This window comes from Patagioenas fasciata, chromosome 19 (assembly GCF_037038585.1).
Source record: "Patagioenas fasciata isolate bPatFas1 chromosome 19, bPatFas1.hap1, whole genome shotgun sequence".
Lineage (NCBI taxonomy): Eukaryota > Metazoa > Chordata > Aves > Columbiformes > Columbidae > Patagioenas > Patagioenas fasciata.
This window is the reverse complement of record NC_092538.1, coordinates 1,972,638-1,993,982: the sequence shown is the minus strand read 5'-3', so window position 1 is coordinate 1,993,982 and position 21,345 is coordinate 1,972,638. Positions and strand designations below refer to the sequence as shown.

The 21,345-nt window shown below is 56.7% G+C and overlaps 1 protein-coding gene across 2 annotated transcripts in view; it reads left to right on the top strand.

The window, feature by feature from the left end:
* Positions 1-21,162, top strand: part of STX1A (syntaxin 1A) — an 85,316-nt gene extending 64,154 nt beyond the window's left edge. The window contains exons 6-10 of one of the 2 annotated variants that reach the window (XM_065852782.2): positions 9,034-9,142; positions 14,611-14,684; positions 14,973-15,110; positions 16,724-16,834; positions 17,958-21,162. In XM_065852782.2, the coding sequence (XP_065708854.1) occupies positions 9,034-9,142; positions 14,611-14,684; positions 14,973-15,110; positions 16,724-16,834; positions 17,958-18,035 (510 nt within the window). In that variant the 3' untranslated portion in view covers positions 18,036-21,162. Of the gene's footprint in view, positions 1-9,033; positions 9,143-14,610; positions 14,685-14,972; positions 15,111-16,641; positions 16,835-17,957 lie in introns of those variants that run through there. The other variant, XM_071817078.1, reaches the window with a different exon arrangement.
* Positions 21,163-21,345: the final 183 nt, after the last annotated feature.

Genomic DNA, 21,345 nt, shown 5'->3' with positions numbered 1-21,345 from the left:
TTGTTACTGAGGGTCGGCCAACCTTCGGTGAGCTTTGGGGAGAAGGCACCCGGCCAGAGGCAGCCATTGCTCCTCTGCATTGCTGCTGGGTGAGCTCCAGTGCCGTGTCCTTGCTGGTCACACTGGAGGATGGGGGTGAAGATGAGGCCTCTTGGAGCAGAGCAGCAGGGTTTTGTTTTGCAATGAAGATAGTGTTTTAGCAAATCATTAAACTGATAACGGCAATGGGAGCTGCCAGTGTTGCTCTTCAGCACCCAGGGGTGTGGATCCAGGTGCAGATCTTGCAGGGAGTTTATGCACAAAATTCAGTAAAAATCCTACTTGCCCTAAGCGCTCTGCAGTGAAACCAGAGGAGTTTGGGCGCTTATAGTTGATCTCGTTTTCAGTCTGGGGAGCGACTCATCTAGTCTGCTCTCCCATCCGCGGTTGGTGCCACATCAGTGCAGCGGTGACATTAACTGATGACTCTGCAGAGGCAGGGTCCAGCTTGGAGCCCAGTCTCCTCCAGGCTCCACACAAGCAAGAGGAAGACCTGAAGGATGTCTCCAGAGCAAGTGGGAAGGGGCGTTGCTGGGCCATAGCAAAGCTAAAGCAGAGGACGGTGCAACAGCAGAGCAGGACAGCAGCGAGTCCCCCTGCACGCCGCTCTGCTCTGCCTCCCCAGGGGATCCAGCATGAGCGAGCTCTGCTCCAGCTGAGCAGTGCTGGGGGAGTCACTCAGAGACACAATCCTGTGCTGACAGCAGCGCTGGAACCCCCACCAGCCTTTCTGCTCTGCTGTGCTCCGTGCTGTGCCCTTCAGCACCAATTTGCCAGCACAAACGCAGGTGCCAGGTGGCAGGGAGGTGGATGTCAAAGGTGACCGTCCCTGGTGTCGGCTGCGGTGTGCCCCTGTTTCACAGGCAAAGGCGTCATTTCCATGGTGTCCAAGGAACCAGAGGTGGCCACAAATTGGTGCTATGTGGCCCGGCGCTGTGAATTTGGACAGAGTTTAGATTTGCTCCGTGTTGAAGCTCAGTGGTTCAGACGTCATCCTGGCACATGGGAGAGCGGCATTCAGGGCTTTGCTCCACCACAGAGTCATGGAATGGTTTGGGTTGGAAGGTTGTCTCACCACCCTCATCATGAAACATTTCTTCCTTATGTCCAGCCTAAACCTATTCTTTTTCAGTTTGAAACCACCACTTCTTGTCCTGTCACTGCAGGGCCTGGTCAAAAGTCTCTCTCCCTCTTTCCTATAAGCTGCCTTTATATATTGAACAGCTGTGGTAAAGTCTCCCTGGAGCCTTCTCTCCTCCACAAGCCCAACTCTCTCAGCCATGGAACACTCAGTCAAGGAACTGAGTGATTTTCTTGTAATTTGGACATTTCTTAGCATTTCTGCAGGCGCAGTCCCCAGGGGAGAGGAGCTCCTCGGGGCTGCAGCTTGGAGCCGTTGCCTTGGGAGGCTGAGGTGGGCATGGAGCCCCCTGCTCCACTGTGGGGCTTTGGCTTCTCACCAAGGTGCTCTCAGGCTCCTGCAGCTGTTCATGTGCCCAGGAACGCTGACCCCTCGCTGGGACCCTGTCCCCAGCCGTGTGTGCCCAGCCGTGTGTGCCCAGCCGTGTGTCCCCAGCAGTGTGTGCCCAGCCGTGTGTCCCCAGCAGTGTGTCCCCAGCAGTGTGTCCCCAGCAGTGTGTGCCCAGCCGTGTGTGCCCAGCAGTGTGTCCCCAGCAGTGTGTGCCCAGCCGTGTGTCCCCAGCAGTGTGTGCCCAGCCGTGTGTGCCCAGCCGTGTGTCCCCAGCAGTGTGTCCCCAGCAGTGTGTGCCCAGCAGTGTGTGCCCAGCACTGTGTTCCCAGCAGTGTGTGCCCAGCCGTGTGTCCCCAGCAGTGTGTGCCCAGCCGTGTGTGCCCAGCACTGTGTTCCCAGCAGTGTGTGCCCAGCAGTGTGTGCCCAGCACTGTGTTCCCAGCAGTGTGTGCCCAGCACTGTGTTCCCAGCAGTGTGTGCCCAGCCGTGTGTCCCCAGCAGTGTGTGCCCAGCCGTGTGTGCCCAGCACTGTGTTCCCAGCCGTGTGTGCCCAGCACTGTGTTCCCAGCAGTGTGTCCCCAGCAGTGTGTGCCCGGCAGTGTGTGCCCAGCCGTGTGTGCCCAGCTGTGTGTGCCCAGCACTGTGTTCCCAGCAGTGTGTCCCCAGCAGTGTGTCCCCAGCAGTGTGTGCCCAGCAGTGTGTGCCCAGCAGTGTGTGCCCAGCACTGTGTTCCCAGCAGTGTGTGCCCAGCACTGTGTTCCCAGCAGTGTGTGCCCAGCCGTGTGTCCCCAGCAGTGTGTGCCCAGCCGTGTGTGCCCAGCACTGTGTTCCCAGCCGTGTGTGCCCAGCACTGTGTTCCCAGCAGTGTGTCCCCAGCAGTGTGTGCCCGGCAGTGTGTGCCCAGCCGTGTGTGCCCAGCTGTGTGTGCCCAGCACTGTGTTCCCAGCAGTGTGTCCCCAGCAGTGTGTCCCCAGCAGTGTGTGCCCAGCCGTGTGTGCCCAGCTGTGTGTGCCCAGCACTGTGTTCCCAGCCGTGTGTCCCCAGCAGTGCGTGCCCAGCTGTGTGTGCCCAGCACTGTGTGCCCAGCCGTGTGTCCCCAGCCGTGTGTCCCCAACAGTGTGTCCCCAACAGTGTATCCCCAGCAGTGTAACCTCATCTGGGTGTTCCTGCTCCATGGGGGGATTGCACTGGATGAGCTTTCCAGGTCCCTCCCAACCCTTGACATTCTGGGATTCTGTGATTCTGTGTGTGCTCAGCCATGTGTGCCCAGCTCACACACTCGTGTGTGCAGGGCGGGCGGTGAGCTGGGCACAGAGCAATGTCCCAGAGCTGCGTTGCTGGCTTTGCTTGTCACCACGCGTGGTGGGTAAGAGGAGGTGACAGCGCTGTCGGACTGTGTGTGCCTGGTGGGTGAGCGGTACTGATGTGATTGTTGGAGCTGTCACCCAGGGAACAGTGAGGGGTGAGTTGGCGGTAAAGCAGCTTTCTGGCTGGAACACGCCAACCAGTGTGACAGCATCCCTGGCCGTTGCTTGCATTGGTTTTGCCCTGGTTCCCAGTGCACGGCTGGTGTGATTTGGTATTTTTGGTGCCATGGGACAGAGCCTCAGCAGGGACACTGTGTTTCCATGGAGCTATTGCAGCTGGCATTGGCCTTGTTTGTCACATGGGTGTCCCCCTTGGACTCCTGGTCATCCAGGGACAAGCAATAGCCCAACTAGAAATCTGGCACCCAGGTTTGTTTCTTGTGGGTTCACAACATGCTGGTGGGAAGAGGCCTCAAGAGGTCCCAGCCCTGCCACAGAGCAGTGCCAGCCACATTGGGCTGCTCATGGCCTTGTCCAGCTGTGTTCTTCGTGTCTAGAAGGATGGAGGTGCCGTAGGCATCAGTCCATGAGTCCTGGTCCAGTGTTTGACCACCTTTATGATGATTTTTTCTCCCTTAATATTTAACTTGAATTCCCTGTGTCTCAGCTTGGTCTGTTGTCTCTTGGCCTTTGCCTGTGCACCTCCAAGAAGAGTATGGCTCCAGCTTCTCTCCATTCTTCCACTGAGTCATTGTAGACAGCAATAAGATCCCCCTGAGCTTTTTCACCTTCAGCTGACCAAACCCTGTTCCTCTGAGCCTGTCCTTACTTGTCCTGTGCCTCAGCCCAGCCCACTTTGGTGGCCTCAGCTGGCATCACTCCCACTGGGTAGCTCCAAGCAGAACACAGAACTTTAGTTGTGGTCTAGGTGGAGCTGAAGAATCCCTGTCCTCCCACTGCTGCCTGTCCTCCCGCTGACCCAGCCCGTGGTGAGTTCTACCTTCACTGCTGAGCCCTGGCCAACCTGATGTCCTTGGGGACTTCAGGAGCTCTAGGTGCTTTCTGGCCAGCTGGCCCCAGCCTGCCCTGTGGCGTGCATCCCGACTCCATTGCAGGATGTTGCATTTGCCTTTGAGCTTCATGGGGTTTGTGTCAGCCCCCTTCTCCAAAGCACTGAGGTCCCTCTGAGTCCCCGTCCTGTCTTCCATCACTCTCCCTAGTCTGGTGTCTTCTGCAAACCTGCTGAAAGGACACTGCAGTCCAGGTTACTGGTGAAGGTGTTCAATGGTGTTTTCAGACCCACCATTGCTCCCTGAGGGGTTACCATCAGGAAATGGCCACTGGTTGGTCTTTGTACTGCTGATCACAACCTGGAAGTCCAGACAGTTTTCCATCAGCCTTATCCAAGCTGTGTCCCATCAAAAAGGCTATAAATGTACAATGGGAGTCTGCGTCAAAGGCCTTAAAATCTGGCTGTGCTATTCCCTGCTCTCCTCATGTCTGCAGAGCTACTCATCTCATCGGAGAAGGCCATCAGGATGGCACAGCACAATTTTCCCTCAGTAAATCCATGCTGGCTGTTTCCAATTACCTTCTTGTCTTGGGAGGATTTACTCAATGCCTTCCCCAGTGACTGAGTGGAGCATGAGGGATTCCCCAGATCGTCCTTTCAGAAGATGGCACTAAACCAGGTCCCTAAAAACCTCATCTATGTGTGATGCATGCTCAGATGCCTGGTTCCATGGACCTGAATATTTCCAGCTGACTGAAGCACACCCAAAGTCTACATCTGTCTCCATGAGTGGTGTTTCATGCCACTCATGCTCAGAGGGCACTGAGAGGCCAAGGACGGAACTTACCAGTGATCACCAAGGCAAGAGAAGAAAGGGAAACCTTAGCCTTTGCTGTGTCCCTCGTCACCCGAGCTCTTGCCCCATTGAACTGTGGGACCACAGCTTCCTTGGGCTCTCCAGTGCTCAGGACAGCATGTCTTGCTGGCCCCACAGCCCTCACACTGCTCCAGCTTGGTCAGTGTGTCTGTGCTCCCACAAGCCCGGCCCTGCTCCCACCTTCCTTCCTGCATTTGCCTGGGGGAGTTGAACTGGAGAGCAAATCAGCTGGAGAGCTGATTTGGATATGCCTTGTGCTGGAGCATGGTCCTTGGGTAAATATTTCAGCAACGAGGGTTTGTATGGACTTTATTGTGAGCAAATCAATGAGTCAAAGAAGGAACGAGGAGTGGATCCTCCTCCCCAGCCCTGGGTTAACCTATTGTAAATTAGGACTAACTGAGCATTAAGATTATGGATTCTTATTCTGGCTTTGCAGTTGCCATCTCCAGCCAGAAGAGCCTCACCAGACCTGGACCTTTCCCAGGAACAGCTTTGTCTTATCCCAGGCCGACTGATTGGGCTCTGGGAGCCAACAGCGCAGGGAGGCTGGTGTGAGCCCCATGGGGCAGGGGAGGCCCAGGGGGGCTCTTCTGTGGGAGCACGAGTGCGTCCCCCCGTGGCTGTCCCGAACTCCACCAGCCTCCAGCAAACTGCTCCCAGGGCCAGCTTGGCTCCTGGGCTGCTTCTGCACAGAGGAAGAGCTGTTTTCATGTTCTAAATTCATTACACGAAAACCACTCTGTCCCGGCTTCACAGCGGCAGCGTGAGTGAAGCGCCCTGCCTCGGGCGGCTCAGCTGCAGCGAGATACAGGGACCTTGGGGTCACAGCTCCCAAGGGCATCCCCAGCCCAGAAATATTGCTAGTGACACAGGTTCCCAGACATCTCAACAGTATTTTCCATGTTTCTATAAGTTTCAGTTTTTGAGCTCATAGCAGAGCAAAAGCAGCTATTTACTTTCTTCCAAACATCAGTACTTTCAGTCCTTGTTATTCCGAAGAGCTTTTGCTCTACTTGCTTTTGGCTTGGTTTATCAAGCCAGTGTGGTGGAAATATTCACCTTGCTTGGCCTAGTTCAGACACTGAAACAACCCCGGCCGGTGGGGACCCAGGAGGGGGCTCTGCTCCCGCGTGATCCCGGTGGGCGCAGGAGGGAGGCTGCTATCCCCCGGGGATGAGCGCTTTGGAAGGGTCTTTCTCTTAATTAAAAACATGGAAGGCCAAGGTCCAGGTTTCAGTGTGTGCTTTGGAAGGGTTTCAGAGCCCCTGTGGGTACCCAGATCTCTAGAAGCTCTTCAGAAATCCATCCTGGTGGTTCAGCGAATGGGGCTGCCTGCCCCACATTTGGGGAGGGAAGACTTTCTGGCCTGAGGTGAAACAACCCCATTTCCTAACTTGAGTTAATATTTTCTGTTTGGTGAATTTGCAGATGCAAGGCACATTTTGGTACGCTTTTTATTTACTCTGAATATTCAGTTAGTTTTATATTTAAATTTAATGACTGAAAACCATGTAAATTATTTTTTCCAGAGCCCGGTTTGCACGAAGCTCCCTATTCCTTCAAAAATCAAATGCATTCTGTAGACATGTGGGATGCCCGTGGGAACCTGAAATAACAATCTGACAAAATAAACACTAAGTTAAATAACGTATTAAGTAAAAGAGATATGGTGTGGTGTACTGATGAGCAGAAAGGAGCATAATTTAACACCCAGGCTATGTTTGGCTGCAGATCGACGTACATTGATGCTTTTCAGCTGAATGAGAATTGACTGGATTTTAGGAAAACAATTTTGAAAAGGCAGAAGGAGAGCTGCGTGGATGGCACATCGTGTCTTTGCCCGATTTCAAGCCATGCTGATACTCGGGAGCTGTTTTGACCTTGCTTTGGGCTGGGCGCCTCCTGAGCTGCCTGCTGGGCTTGAGGCTGCTGGGGGTGTTTGAGCTTTGCCAGCAGAATCATAAGATGAGCTGAGTCTGAGGCTCTGCCATAAATACAGAGCTGCTGCTTGCTTAGAATAGCTGCAGAGCAAACAACTGTATCTTCAAGATGTCTCCAGTGCCATCTCCTGGAGGTAGGGCTGTGCTGGCTGGGGCTGGGCTGGTGGTACCAACCCTGCAGAGGCTTTGAGAGCTGCTCTGGCCCATGGGCTTGGCTCTCGGTAAGCAGTAACTCTCTAACGGGGAGCCCAGACCATGCTGGTGGCCATGAAAGTCCCTGTGGGATCACTCATTGGGAGTTTCATCATGGTGTCAGTCTCTCCATAACTTCTTTCCGAGCCTTTCTGAGTATCTTCTTTTCCTATTCCTTGTCCATCATCTCCTTTCTTTCATATTCCATGCTCCATATCCACTGCCCTGCACGAGCAGTCCACAGGGTGAGGCTGGGGTAACACAACCTTCTTCCCCTGCAGTGGTATCGGCTCACAGTGACCACCGCACGCGAGAGCGGTGCTGAGTGCCCATGATGGGGGTGTCAGATGATGCTTCTGATACATGGTTGGAGAAGTGCACAAGTGCACACAGTATTGGGTTTGGCTTCACTTGAGACTCATGCACCAGATTTGCTTCTCTGGAAAGGAAGGAAGGCTTTTGGCCCCGCAAAAAAGAGCCTGGGGAGTCGGGTGGGTGACAAATGGGACATGAGCTGGCAAGAAAGCCAAGTGTCTCCTGGGCTGCATCACCAGCAGCGTGGGCAGCAGGTGGAGGGAGGGGATGCTCCCCCTCTGCTCTGCTCTCCTGGGACCCCCAGAGCACCGAGTTCAGCTCTGGGTCCCCAGCACAAGACGGACACGGACCTGGCAGAGGGGGCCAGAGGAGCCGCTGAAACGGTCCAAGGGCTGGAACAGCTCTGCCCTGGAGAGAGGCTGAGAGAGCTGGGGGGTGCAGCCTGGAGAAGGCCCCAGGGAGACCTTGTGGTGGACCCTTAGTACTTAAATGGGGGCTATAGGAAAGATGGAGAGAGTTTTGAGCAGGGCCTGCAGTGACAGGACAGGGGACAAGAGTTTTAAACTGAACAAGAATGGGGTAAAGTTGGACATGAGGAAAAGGTTCTGCACCCAGAGGTGCTGGACACTGAGCAGGCTCCCAGGGAGGTGTCACGGCCCAACCTGACAGTGTTCAAGAAGAGACTGGACAACGTCCTCAGACACACGGGGTGACCTGTGGGGTGTCCTGTGCAGGGACAGGAGTTGGACTCCATGATCCTGGTGAGTCCCTCCCAACTCAGGACATTTATGATTCTATGTTCTTTCAAGTTCTCTTCCAATTCAAACCACTCTGTGAGTCCATGGTTTTATGAAACTTGATTTCTGGTATATTGGGGAAAGGGCTCATTCAAGAGATACAGGTGTTGGGATGAAGGATGCATGTGGTGCTTTGTCCTGACCTTCCTGGAACATGTTCAGGCCTGTTTGCTGTGCTCAGCCTGACAGCCAGATCAGACAGCAAACCCCAGTGTGGTTGTTCACGTGGGGCTGAGCTTCCCCCTTGGGGCAGCATTGGGGTGCTCAGCATGTTCAGCTAGACCCTGGTCAGGTGTAATTCCAAGGTTTTCTGGCACATTTCCTGGAGAATGGAAACAGCCTAAGCAGATGAGGTTGCTCTGTGTGCGGGGGCTGCAGCTCCACTGCACCGGCCCTGGGCTGGCAGCTCTGGCGGCAGCCCCTCGGTTTGGGGCAGACACTCGTCCCCCACGTCCCCGTGGGGCTGACGCCTGGGGCAGCCCTCCAGTGTGGGGAGGAAAAGTGGGACCGTGCTCCCAGAGTGGGGACATTTACTCTGGACATTACCTGTCCCCCTGCTTGCCTGGGTCCCCAGGGTTCCCTCACCAGCCCTGCCCCAGGTCAGGTTGGAGTTTTAATGCCTTAGGGCACAGGATCCCCCCGGGGCCTCCCCGCCCAACTCCAACACCACAGAGTGACCGCCCCAGGTCCATTCTGCACCCGTGCTGGGTCTGGCACGTCCCGTCAGTGAGTCAGGGACAGGCACAAGCTGTGCTGTGGCGCAAGGACCACGCTGCTGTCACGACCCACGGCTCTGCTGCCACCCTGCCGTGTCGTCTGGGGGCCGAAGGCTCTGCCTGATCTGTGCTTGGGTGAGGGGTGCATCCGCTCCACCCCCATCACCAGGGCTGTATCACCTGCTGCCACCTCCCCACCTTGTGCTTTTGTCACATTCCTTGGAGCAGATTTTGGGCTAGAAACACTTTTTAGGCTGGTAGAGGTGCAGGGGGCCCCCAGGGCTGAGCCTTCCCCTGGCTCGTGGGTGGCAGGTCGCTCCTCCGGCGGGACCCTCACCCCCTTTCTCTTCCTCTCCCCTCCACAGCACTCTACGCTGTCACGCAAGTTTGTGGAGGTGATGTCCGAGTACAACGCCACACAGACTGACTACCGGGAGCGCTGCAAGGGCAGGATCCAGAGGCAGCTGGAGATCAGTGAGTAAACCCGGGGGGCGATGCAGCCGGGCTGTGCGCACCGCGGGGCCGCATCCTGCGCGGGCTCTGGCTGCCTCAGAGCTGCTCCTGCCGCTGTGTAGAGCTGCGCGGGGGCACGGGGACCCTGCACGCCGGAGCAACCAGGACACGGCTCCTGTGGGGGGACAGACACGTGGTGGCACCTCACATTTCAGGGTCAAACCACATCCAGCAAAGCGCATCCAGCAAGATACAAAAACTGCCCTCAGATTTTCTTCAATGCTGTGCAGAGAGTGCAGAGAGCACAGGGAGAGACGTTTCTTCCTTGTTTGCAGCTAATTTGAATTCAGAGAAGCTCGTGGCAATTCATGACTCCCATCTGCTGTCTTGCCATTCCTCCAGGTGCTTTCTATCATGGGTGAACTGAACTGAATGTAAAACCAGGGAAGTGTATCTATAAAAGATGAAATAAGTATATTTTTATCTATAATAAATATAGCTATAAATAAATTAATGAATAAACAAATAAATAAATGAAAATAATATAAAACCAGGCTGCCCAGGGAAGTGGTTGAGACACCATCCCTGGAGGTGATTGAGCAGAGGTTTAACTGACATGGAGACGAGGTTCTCAGGGACATGGGTTAGTGCCAGTGCTGGGTTAACAGTTGGACTCATGGTCTTGAGGGTCTCTTCCAACCAAAATGACTCTATGATTCGATGATTATAAGCGAGCTCATGAGCTGGGGGCACTCGTTGCTCCCTGTGCTTTCCCTTGCTGCAGGAGAAGCGCAAGCCTTGGTGCCTGTCCCAGGCATCTCCCTGGCCCAAGCACCAGTAGTGGTGTCTTCGGGGCCCCAGGTGACACCTCTGAGGCTGTCACCACCCATGAGATCTCCCTGGGGCATCCAGAGCCTGTCACTTAAGGAGAAGTCTGGTCCTGCCTGTCCACAAAACCCGCTCTGCTGGTGGTTCTTCTGGCGATAGCTGGTTAGAGAAACGTGGTCATCTCCCAGCACAGAAGAACCATACCACCACCGGCATGAGGGGAATGAGGAAGCAAGGGACAAGTCAGGACATGCGGAGATTAAAAGAGATTTTAGAAAATAATCTCGTCGTCAGAGAGGCGTTATGTGGTTTTGTGCTCAAAAGGCAAGTCTGGAGCCTAGTGAGTCCAGGTTTGGGTTTTTTTTCCTCACAAACATGCAGGTGTTTTTCTTCCTTGTCGCAACTCGGTGTGAATAATAAGGTATGAGATCTTTGAGTCAGAATGGTGCCCTTGAAGCTCAGCTCTGGGAATGTCCTTCGTGAGCTGCAGGTGCCTGGGAACGTGGTGCCAATGAGGTGCGGCTATTTCTGGGGAGGACTAGAAGGAGACGGCTGTGCAAGCCTTTCCCCTCTTTAGATTGGTCTTTATGATGTATAATAATAACAGAAACGTTTCACACCGGCTGAATGGAAAGTCTGACTGACAAGAGGCTCAACAAGAACTTGACGTTTAATGTAAAGCAGGGTGATGAGTGTGTCACCGCTCCAGCTGACTCATTTGTCACCTGATGTCATTCTGTAGGTGATACCCAGCTCCAGGAGTGGCTTGTAACATAGACAGGAATTAAGGTCTCACTATGCCTCCCTTCTAAGAGAGAAGTTTTGAAAGGACTTAGCCAAGACCTTAATTGTCTGCAGGCTTGAAAGAAACCTTCCTCATGGTTTTTTTACTCCTGGGTTTTGGAAGGACTCAGCAGCTTTGCTTAAATTATGCAGATATATTAAATTATACCTGTCTTCAGTCTGTCCATCAGTGCCCGTTGACAGGGTACAAGGAAGAGGCTGCTCAGGACTCACCGTGGTGCGCTGGGTGGGTGCAGAGGAGGTGGCCCAGCTGGTGACAATGAGGGACCTGCTTTCCCTTTGGGGTGCAGATGTGGAGCAGATGCAGGATGGGGTCTGTGCTGGGAAGGTCCACAGTCCTGTGCACAGTTTGTTGCAAAAATTGGGTTCCTTGTCAGGACAGTGGAAAATCTCTTCTGGCAAAAAGGCTCATCACAAGTAGCAAACTGATGGAGGTTTTAGCAGGAGAGCGTCCTGGGCTGTCCCAGTCAGCGCCTTCAGTGCCTGGTGCTCCAGGGGCTCTTGAACAGGCTCTTTTGAAAGGAGCTCAGCTGGGCTGTGGTGACTGCATTGGAGCTCTACAAAATCCTCAGCTCTCATTTTCAGCTGGTAAATCCAAAGACAGAAAGCACCATGAGCTCTGACAGCAAAATCAGTTGCCCTCACCCCCCTCTTCCTCACTTGCTTGGCTCGCACCGGGATGGCAGATGCCACAGAGGCATCACAGGAGGCGCCGTGTCCTGGGCTGGTGGTGGCCAGACAGGTGCTCGGTGGCCGTGGGCTGGTGGGCCTGTTCCTTGTCCCAGCAGTGTCCCCACCTCTGCTGCTGGGAGCTCTGCTCCATGGCACAGGCGTCCGTGCTGCCTGTGATGGGGGGTGTTGCTCCTTCACTTTTTCCCCCCTCCATTTTGTCTGTTATGACAAGCAGCATATTAAATCTAATTAGGTTTTGCTCCCAGAGAAATGGGATTTGAAGCTTGGAGGAGCATTTTGTGGTGGGTGTGCAGCTTTGAAGCCACAGAGGTGCTGCACAGATGCAGCTTGTTTTTTATGAACAGTTTTGTTATGTGTGAGACCGAGGAGACAAAAACGAAGCATCTGCCGTCTCCAAAGGCATGGAGAGGATTAATTAGCCCTGCCCCGCTGTGTGAGACCAGGTCAGTGTGTGTGCAGAAGGGCAGGCTGTTGCAGCCCGAGCTGCCCTTCAGCCAGGGGAGTCTGGGGGCTGCTCTGTCCCCAGCGGCTCCTCCAGGCAGCCCCAGGTGGTCCCCGGGTGCTGGGAAAGGCTTACTTAGGATTTCTGTGACATTTTCATCTCAGGAATGACCATGAGGTTTATCTGAGCTGAAGATGTCTCATTGGGTGCCAGTACCTGCACAGTGCTGGAAGTTGGCCCCTGCAGTCCCACCCAGCTGAGCAGAAGGGTCCCAAGGGATGGGGAGGTGGGTGGCAGTTTGTGACATGCCAGACAGGCTTTTATCGCTGACATCTGCTCATCCTGACAGCACTGTGGGCAGGGCTGGACCTGTCTGAGCTGCGGGACGGTCAGGTGGGTCAGGTCATAGAATCATAGAATCTTTTTGGTTGGAAAAGACCCTCGAGATCATGGAGTCCACCCATAACCCACCCCTGGCACTGCCCCATGTCCCTGAGAACCTCATGTCCGTCTGTCCAACCCTCCAGGGATGGTGACTCCAGCACTGCCCTGGGCAGCCTGTTCCAATGCCCCACAGCCCTTTGGGGAAGAAATTGTTCCCCACATCCAACCTCAACCTCCCCTGGCGCAACTTGAGGCCGTTTCCTCTGCTCCTGGCGCTTGTTCCTGGGGAGCAGAGACCAACACCCTCCTGGCTGCAACTTCCTTTCAGGCAGGCTCTGCTCTGGCTCTGCCCTTGTTTGCATGGTGGGCTCAAGACAGCTTGTCTCCAGCCCTGTCTCGTGGGGCTTTGTTGTAGTCATGTTGCAGGATCATGGACTCACAGTGGTTTGGGTTGGAAGAGAACTTAAACTTGATTATCCAGTCCAAGCCCTGCCATGGGCAGGGACATCTCCCACCAGACCAGGTTGCTCAGAGCCCCGTCCAGCCTGACCTTGAACACTTCCAGGATGGGGCACCCACAGCTTCTCTGGGCAGCCTGTGCCAGGGTCTCACCACCCTCACCGTGCAGCATTTCTTCCCTATGTCCAACCTAACCCCATTCTTGTTCAGTTTAAAACTCTTGTCCCTTGTCCCGTCACTGCAGGCCCTGCTCAAAACTCTCTCCATCTTTCCCATAGCCCCCATTTAAGTACTAAGGGTCCACCACAAGGTCTCCCTGGGGCCTTCTCCAGGCTGCACCCCCCAGCTCTCTCAGCCTCTCTCCAGGGCAGAGCTGTTCCAGCCCTTGGACCGTTTCAGCGGCTCCTCTGGCCCCCTCTGCCAGGCCCATGTCCGTCTTGTGCTGGGGACCCAGAGCTGGACTCGGTGCTCTGGGGTCTGTCGAGGATTTGATTGCGGGATGACAATCAAACCCTGGCAGATGTGTTGTCAACCTCCTCTCCCCGCCACTTCCCCTCCTTGCCCCTCCCGCTCCCCCCTTCCCACTCAGGACAGGCGATTGGGAGGGAAAGAAGGACAGAGAGAAAAGAGTTGGAAAAATTAAAAATGTTTTACTAATGCTACTGATAAGAACAGAGAAAATAATACAAAATATACAAAACCAATCTTGTAAGTCTCAGCAACTGCAGAGCCAGCACCCAAAGTCCTGGATTGGACTCTGCAGCCAACCGGAGCTGGATTCAGTCTCTCACTGGCCTCAGTTCGCAGGGACGACCAGCAAGGTCCTCTGCTAATGTCGGCCATGAGCAGAAGGGAAAAGGAAAAGGGAAAAAGGGACGAGATCCTCATGATCTCCCACTTTTATAGGAAGTATTCAGGTGAATGGGATGTTATTCACCGTTCGTCAGTCTCTTGGTCACCGGTTTCTCGTTGCCCCTTTCACGAGATGTCCATCCGTGCTTATCAATAAGTTTGCATTCCATTGCTAGGTTTACCAAAACATGTGTTGGGTTCTCCAGGAAAATGCAGCTAACATGAAGGCTTTAGCTGACAGGCAAAATTCACTAAAAGAGAAACTTGTTTTTTAACAAAACCAGGACAGGGTCCCAGGAGAGCAGAGCAGAGGGGGAGCATCCCCCCCCTCGACCTGCTGCCCACGCTGCTGGTGATGCAGCCCAGGAGACACTTGGCTTTCTGGGCTGCAAGCACACATTGCCGGTTCATGTCCCATCTGTCACCCACCAGCACACCTTAGTCCTTCTCTGCAGGGTGGTCTCCATCCATCCATCCATCCATCCATCCATCCATCCATCCACCCCTCCATCCGTCCATCCAGGTACCAGCCTGGGTCCAGGAGAGGACTTTGTTGCAGGGGGAAGGACGGAGCCTGGTTTCTGTTATGCAGCTGCAGGGCTAAAGCTCTGGCAGCGCAGTGACTGCAGCAGTGCCACCAGCCCAGCAAGCCCTGCCGAGTCCGGTGTCCTCATGGCCTTCAAATGGCCTGAAATGGGGTTTGGAAAGAGCATCCCTGGTCCTTTTGCACCAGTCCCCGCCCCACAGGAATGGGCAGTTTGACCAAGAGGGATAGACTGGCTTTCCTGGTGAGTTGTACCAAGCTGGCAGCTTGACCCCCTTAAACAGAGGGGTTGCAGGGGCGACACAGAGTGGAGCTGTGGGGTGGCATCCCCCTCCAGCTGCCCAGCGTGCTGCTGGGACTGGAGGTTTTTTTGCGTTCCACTCTCAGGAGATGCTGTGGAGCCAGCAGAGCCCTGCAGTCGGGTCATGGGACCTGTGGCTGGGACAGGAGGCTCATGGCTGACCCACATTGTGTTGCTTGCAGCTGGCAGGACCACCACCAGTGAGGAGCTGGAGGACATGCTGGAGAGCGGCAACCCGGCCATCTTCTCGTCTGGGGTAAGCACCAGGTCCAAGCTCAGCATGGTCAAAAGCTGAGCCAGCCCCCCCATCCTAGGCAGCCTGGCAGGTGGATGTGCTGCTATGGTGGCCCCGGGACAGCAGTGGTGAGCGTAGCCCACACGGGAGGTGGGACCTGGGTGCTCAGGTCTGCTGCATCCTGGCTGGGGGGTGGGGGTTTGCTGCAAACTGGGGTGGCTGGAGGGGCTCCTGCTCTTCCCTCTCTTGGTGCCCCTGTTCCTGGCACCTGAGCTGAGCCCAATGCTCAGTGACCTTGTGTTCCTGCAGATCATTATGGATTCAAACATCACTAAGCAGGCACTGAATGAGATTGAAACACGGCACAGTGAGATCATCAAACTGGAGAACAGCATCCGAGAGCTGCATGACATGTTCATGGACATGGCCATGCTGGTGGAGAGCCAGGTACGGAGCTTACCTGGGGAGGGTTGGAACAGTACAGGGCTGCTGGCAGCCCCTGCATGGGTGGGTGCTGAGGGGAAAAAAAAACGCATCTGGGACTGATGTGGCTCCCACTGAAGCTCGGCTGGGCTCCCCAGGGCCAGAGCCACTCGCCCTGTGCCCCGGCACTGGGGTCTGCTGCGTGCTGGGCGGGGGTGAAGGGCATTGGAGGAGGGCAGTGGGTGGCTGCCATGCGGGTGGAGATTCCTCCATGTGCCCCAGAGCACCGGCCCCTGCTGGGTGAGCTCCGGGTGCTGCCGGCCTCGGTGGTCCTGTCAGGCCACCCCTGGGTGTGCCGCCAGCCCATGGTGCTTGGCTCTTCAACCCGGCACATGCTGTGGTGTCTCTGCTCACCCCCCTTCTTGCCCGCCATGCTGCCACGGCCCGAGGAGACACCAGTGGAAGGTAAAGCCCCGCCGAGCCCCTGCCCGTGCTGCATGCTCCGCTCTGCATGGCTGCACCCTGCATGGCTGCATCTCTCGCATGGCCCCGGCAGCGTGGGTGCCCTCTGCTGTCTGCCGTGCAGGATTTGTAGCTCCCTGCCCCATTCTAAAGGCTGGGCCATGCCCACCCCCTGCCTTGTCCTGCGGGGTGGGGGGCTCTGGGCTGCTGGCAACCGGAGCAGAGGGTGCCAGGCTGGCAGCTGCCTGCGCTGCCCCAGGCATGGCACAGGTGGGAAGAAGAAGCAGCAGCTTTAGGCAAGGCAGCCAGGCTGACATGGCACAGGCACAGGACAGGGGCAGCAGGGAGCCTGGGAGGGGGAGTTGGGGGTGCATGTCTGGGCTTGCAGGGCTTGTCCTCCCTGTGCTTTCTGGCATTAAGCTGAGAAATGAGCTTTGTGGAGCTGCGGGCCATGACACCCCAAGCCCAGATTCCCTCTGTGCCATGCAGGGGGACACTGGGCTTTGAGCCTCCCCAACCCCTACAACCCTCTTGGTCGCATGAACTGTCAGACTCCGCAGCTGCTGCAGAACCTGGCTGCTGCAGAACCTGGCTGCTGTCCTGTGCACTCAGGAGGGGGCCAAGCAAGGCTGGCACGCTGGGGGAGCTTGCCCTAGGCTGTGCCCCACATTCCCTGCCCACCCCTGAAACTGGGGGGGGTAGAAGGACAGGAGCCTCGCCAGCCCAGCTCCAGGACCCTCCACCCTGGGTAGGGTGCTTGTGCAGATCAGAGTGGCCATCCCTGCATGTGTGCGGCTTTGTGAGCATCCCACCTGGTGCTGTCCTTGCTCCCCCACCATGCCTCCAGTTTCAGCAGTGTGCAGCGCGCTGTCAGTGTGGATCTTTTTGTGGCTTTGATGTCACCTGAGAGATCAGACAGGACAGACGCTGGGCCAGGACCAGGCTGGGGAATCCCCTTGACCATTACTGATGGGATGTCCACACATGTCCCAACCCTCTGGGACAGAGTCCCTGGTCCAGAGCTCCCACCCCAGAGCACCCTGAGGCACCTGCTGCCTACAGGTACCTGACAGTCCCTCTCTCTCCATCGCAGGGCCGGGTGACACCCACGCAGTGCTGGGGAGCACGAAGGAGCTCACGTCTGGGCTTGCATGGGCCCTGTCCCCATTCTGCAGGGAGAGATGATTGACCGTATCGAGTACAATGTGGAACACTCGGTGGACTACGTGGAGCGGGCTGTGTCTGACACCAAAAAAGCGGTGAAGTACCAGAGCAAAGCCAGACGGGTGAGTCACGGCACTGGCTGGGGCCCATCTTCCCCTGCCCACACCTCCATCCCACGGGCAGGACCCTGCCTGGCACCCTTGCCTGCCCCCACTGCCCTGTGGGCCAGACAGCTGTGAGAACCCCAGGCTGGTTGGGCTGCAGGACCTCTGTAGATCCCCAGCCCAGCCCTGCTCACAGTATCACAGTATCACAGTATGTTTGGGATTGGAAGGGACCTCAAATGATCATCCAGTCCAATCCCCCTGCTGGAGCAGGAACGCCTAGGTGAGGTCGCACAGGAAAGTGTCCAGGCGGGTTTGAATGTCTCCAGGGAAGGAGACTCCACAACCTCCCTGGGCAGCCTGGGCCAGGCTCTGACACCCTCACTGAGAAGAAGTTCTTTCTCAAATTTAAGTGGAACCTCTTGTGTTCCAGCTTGATCCCATTACCCCTTGTCCTATCATTGTTTGCCACCGAGAAGAGTCTGGCTCCATCCTCGTGGCACTCACCCTTTATATATTTATAAACATTAATAAGGTCACCCCTCAGTCTCCTCCAAACTAAAGAGACCCAGCTCCTGCAGGGTCACAGAGTAGATCACACAGGTGGGTCCAGGCGGGTTTGAATGGCTCAGAGAAGGAGACTCCACACCCGCTCTGGGCAGCCTGGGCCAGGCTCTGGCACCTCCCAGCAAACAAGTTTCTGCTCATGTTCACATGGAGCCTCCTGTGTTTCAGTCTGTGCCCGTTGCCCCTCACCCTGGTGCTGGGCACCACTGAACAGAGTCTGGTCCATCCTCTGACACCCACCCTGGAGGTATTTCGCAGCATAAACAAGATCCCCAGAGAAAAAGCATGGTGCAGCTCTGACCGTGTGTGGTGCCAGCTGCCTGTCCCAGTCCCCACACTGGGTCTCGTGGCAGACCAGGGACCCCAGGGCCACCAGCCCAGGATGCTGGGGTGCCCATCCCTGCCCCAGAGCTGCTGGAGCCCCTCTGGCTCCCCCAGTGCTGCTCAGACCCCACCACAGGTAAAGGAGAACAGGGCAGATGGCAGCTCCCTGCTCTCAGGGCCAGCCTGTCCCGCAGCACTCACTCCTGCCCCTCTCCCCTCTCTCCTTGCTGGTGCTGGGACACCTGAGCAGAAGAAGATCATGATCATCATCTGCTGCGTGATCCTGGGTATCGTCATTGCCTCCACCTTCGGCGGCATTTTCGGCTAGACTCACCCCCACGGGACAGTTTGTGTGCAATGGATGAAGCCGCGCCTGCCATGGGGCCGCAGCCACACCGGAGTGACCCATGCAGCCCCGGAGCCTCCCAGCAGCATTTCAGTTTCTAATGCATGGTTGTTTGTGATGCTGTGTGTGCGGTGCGGTGCATCTGTGTGGAGGGAGCACCGGCCCCGGGGTGCAGGCAGGGTGCAGGGGACAGTGATGGATGCAAGGGGAACCCTTGGCGGGGGGACCCGAGCCCTCATCACTGTTCCAGCCTGGGTGGCTGGTGGGGACAGAGGTGCCCATGGGCGCTGCTGCTCCTCCTGGGCTGGGCAGGCTGGGGTGGCCACGGCCAAGGATGAGGAGGGACCAACAAAGAGTGTTCAGGGTCCTTGGGAGCACAGTCCCCAGTCAACCTCCCCCAGCATCCCCATCACCTCCAGCCAGAGCTCTCATGTCTGTCAGCCACATCTGTGCTTGCAAACACCTTTCCTTGGGCTGCTTCTCCTGCAGGGCCCTTCCCCAGGGGTGCACTCTGCCAGGTCCCTGCCTGCTGGTGGCCATGCCCGGCTGCGGGGCCCCCTCCTTGGGCAAGACCTCGCCCCAGTGCAGGTGCCAGGGGCTGGATGTGCCGCTGCTGGTGGCGGGTGCCTGACGGAGCAGTGTGGGATGAGGAGTTGCTGCTTTGGGGCCACCATGGTGGCTTGGGGATGGGGACCAGCCACGTGGGGACCTGTGCTGCATCCTGGTGCTGGTCTGGTGGGGCAGGAGTGTATAGGGACTTTCAGGCCAGCATGTTTCACTGGCCACTCACTCCACACCTAAGCATCATTGGTCTGTTCTCAGCCCCAAGGCATGGTAGCCTTGGCTCCTGCTGTCCCCAGGCACGGGCTGTGCTCCCTGCAGGCCCCGACAGCGCTCGCCCGGGAGCGGGGCTGCCTCCAGCCCCACTTCTCCACACAGGAACCTGTGGGTGGGGGCTGGAGGCAGTTGGGCTTTCTCCTGCCATGGTCCCAGGAGCAGCCCTGCTTGCACCCATGCCCCTGCAAGCGAGAGCAAGCAGCCTTCGTCCATCTCCTCCTCCTCTGTGCTACCAGCCCCTGAGCAGGGCAGCGCCTGACTGACCCTTCCAGCTCTCTGCCACCTTCTGGCACCTGCCTGCCCCGTCACCTCCTCCTGGCACAGCACCCTTCTGCCTGCTTGTCCTCTGAGCCATCCAGCGAGGCACCCACACTTGGGGAGATGGTGCCCTGTGCCCCCCACCATGCCAACCACATGGGTGCAGCCCCTGTGGGGTGGCCTGAGCCTGCTGCCAGCTTGGAGGGACCCAGTGTTGCTACTGTCCCTTCTCAGGCTGGAGGGCAGGGCTCTGCCCACATTCCTCAGGAGCTTCCAGGGCTCCAGCTCACCTGTGTACATGCCAAAGTGCTAGAGGAGCCCAAAGCAAGGCAGGTGCCTGAGGCCAAGCTCACAGCCACCCACTGGGACAGGGGCTGGACACAAGCCCAGATGCTGGAAGCAGAAAAAGGGCACCTGATGGCACCTGGTAGCACGTCACCTCCCTGCTCCAACTGGGGTGAGGGCAGCAGCTCCACCCTGCGCTCCCCCGGCTGGGGGCTGCAGTGTGGATGCTGATGCTGACCCACGCGTGATGCAGGGGTAGAGGAAGTGGCAGGAGCCAGGACACCGTGCTGCCTTCCCCAGGTGCAGCCCTGCCCTGCAGCCACCCCAACACTGCTCCTTCCCTGCCCCCTGGTCCCACCGTCCAGTCCCTGGGCGCATTAAGCTGCCCCAGGGAAGCATGTCCAGCTGGGGTCCTCTGCCCAGCCCAAGCCCCCAGTGGGTGCTGGGCCATGACAAAACTGAAGACCAGAGCCCCCTTCTTCCACAGTCCCACCACCAACATGAGCTCCAGCACTGCAGCCTGTGTGCACAGAAAGGCTGGGGGCACCAGGACCCCCATAATCAGGGGCAGCTCTGGAGCCCCCCTCCAATAGGGCAGGAGACACACAGGCAGGGTCTTGGCTCTGTGAGGATGTGTCTGGCTACAGGGAAGGGACCTGGAGGTGACACCAGCTGCTCCTGCCCCTGTGCAGCTACCTGCCCCACAGCACGCTCTGCTCTGCCGAGCCAGTGAGCACCAGGCCTCCTCCTCCAGGAAGCAATAACGCTGCTGGGGGCGCTGCTCCAAGGCAGGCAGGCAAAACACGCTCCTCTCAGGCTCCCACCCTGCAGCGATGCCCACTGCAAGCACAAGGTGACTTTTTTTTCTTCCAAGCAGCTGCTTTTGTGGCACAAGCTCACACGCCATCAGGGCTGTGGCCCAACCCTGTCAAAGGCACGAGGCCAAGAACAGCGCTGGGGGAGACCTGGCACTTGCTCCTTGTTGGTCCCACCACCACCAGCAGCCCCCAGCAGCAGGAGCTGGATGGGGCCACAGCTGAGCGTTCTGCTGGGATCCTGCGGGTGGTGGTGCAGACTCCGGCACAAGGAGGCAGAGGAGCAGGCTGCCCTCGCCGCCCCGCACGCAGGCTCACACTGTCCTCGCTGTGAGGGGAGGGTGTTTTGGTGCAATAATTACCCCTGCACTATGGGAAGCCCCGTTCGGTTCCTTTTTACCTACCCCGTTGTTGCATGTACAGACCAAATCACCAACAGTGTGGTTGTGCTTTGGGAAGACATTTCACTTTTTCTTTCCAGCCCTCAACCTCAGACTGCTTGTCCTTTCGGTTTCACCACCTCTGTTCCAAGTGCCACCTGCCCTCCCAGCGCCGGGAGCGTGGCGATGCAGTATTCCACCAACAGTGTGGGGCACGCACAGCTTGCACTCGAACTGGGGATTGGTTTTTCTTTTCTTTTTTTTTTTTTTGTAATTAATGTACTTGAAGGCTTTCTGAGCCCCTGTGGAGTTGTACTGTTGCTGTACTGTGAGCTAAGTGTCCTTGTTTTCTATGTGGATCTTGACCCTGGCTTGCTCTGTCTCACTGGGCTGGATGACACTGTATGTTGCCTCTTTTCTCCTCCCCCCTTTCCCTCCCTGCTAGCCTCCCTTTCTTCTCCCAAAGCTTTGGGGTGCAAAACAGCTTCCCATTTTGTGGAATTTTTATGTAGAATAAACATTTGTAACTGTAAAGCTCTGGCTGGCATTCCTCTGTTTCAGGGGATGGGAAGAGGTGATGAGGAGCAAGGGCAGGGGTGTGGACAATGCCAGCACTGTGGGAGCATTAAATCACACAGGGGGCGGCCTCATGCAAAGCACCCACAGAAGCAATCACCACAGGAATAACACTTCTTCCAGAAGGAAGATCTGCCCTCA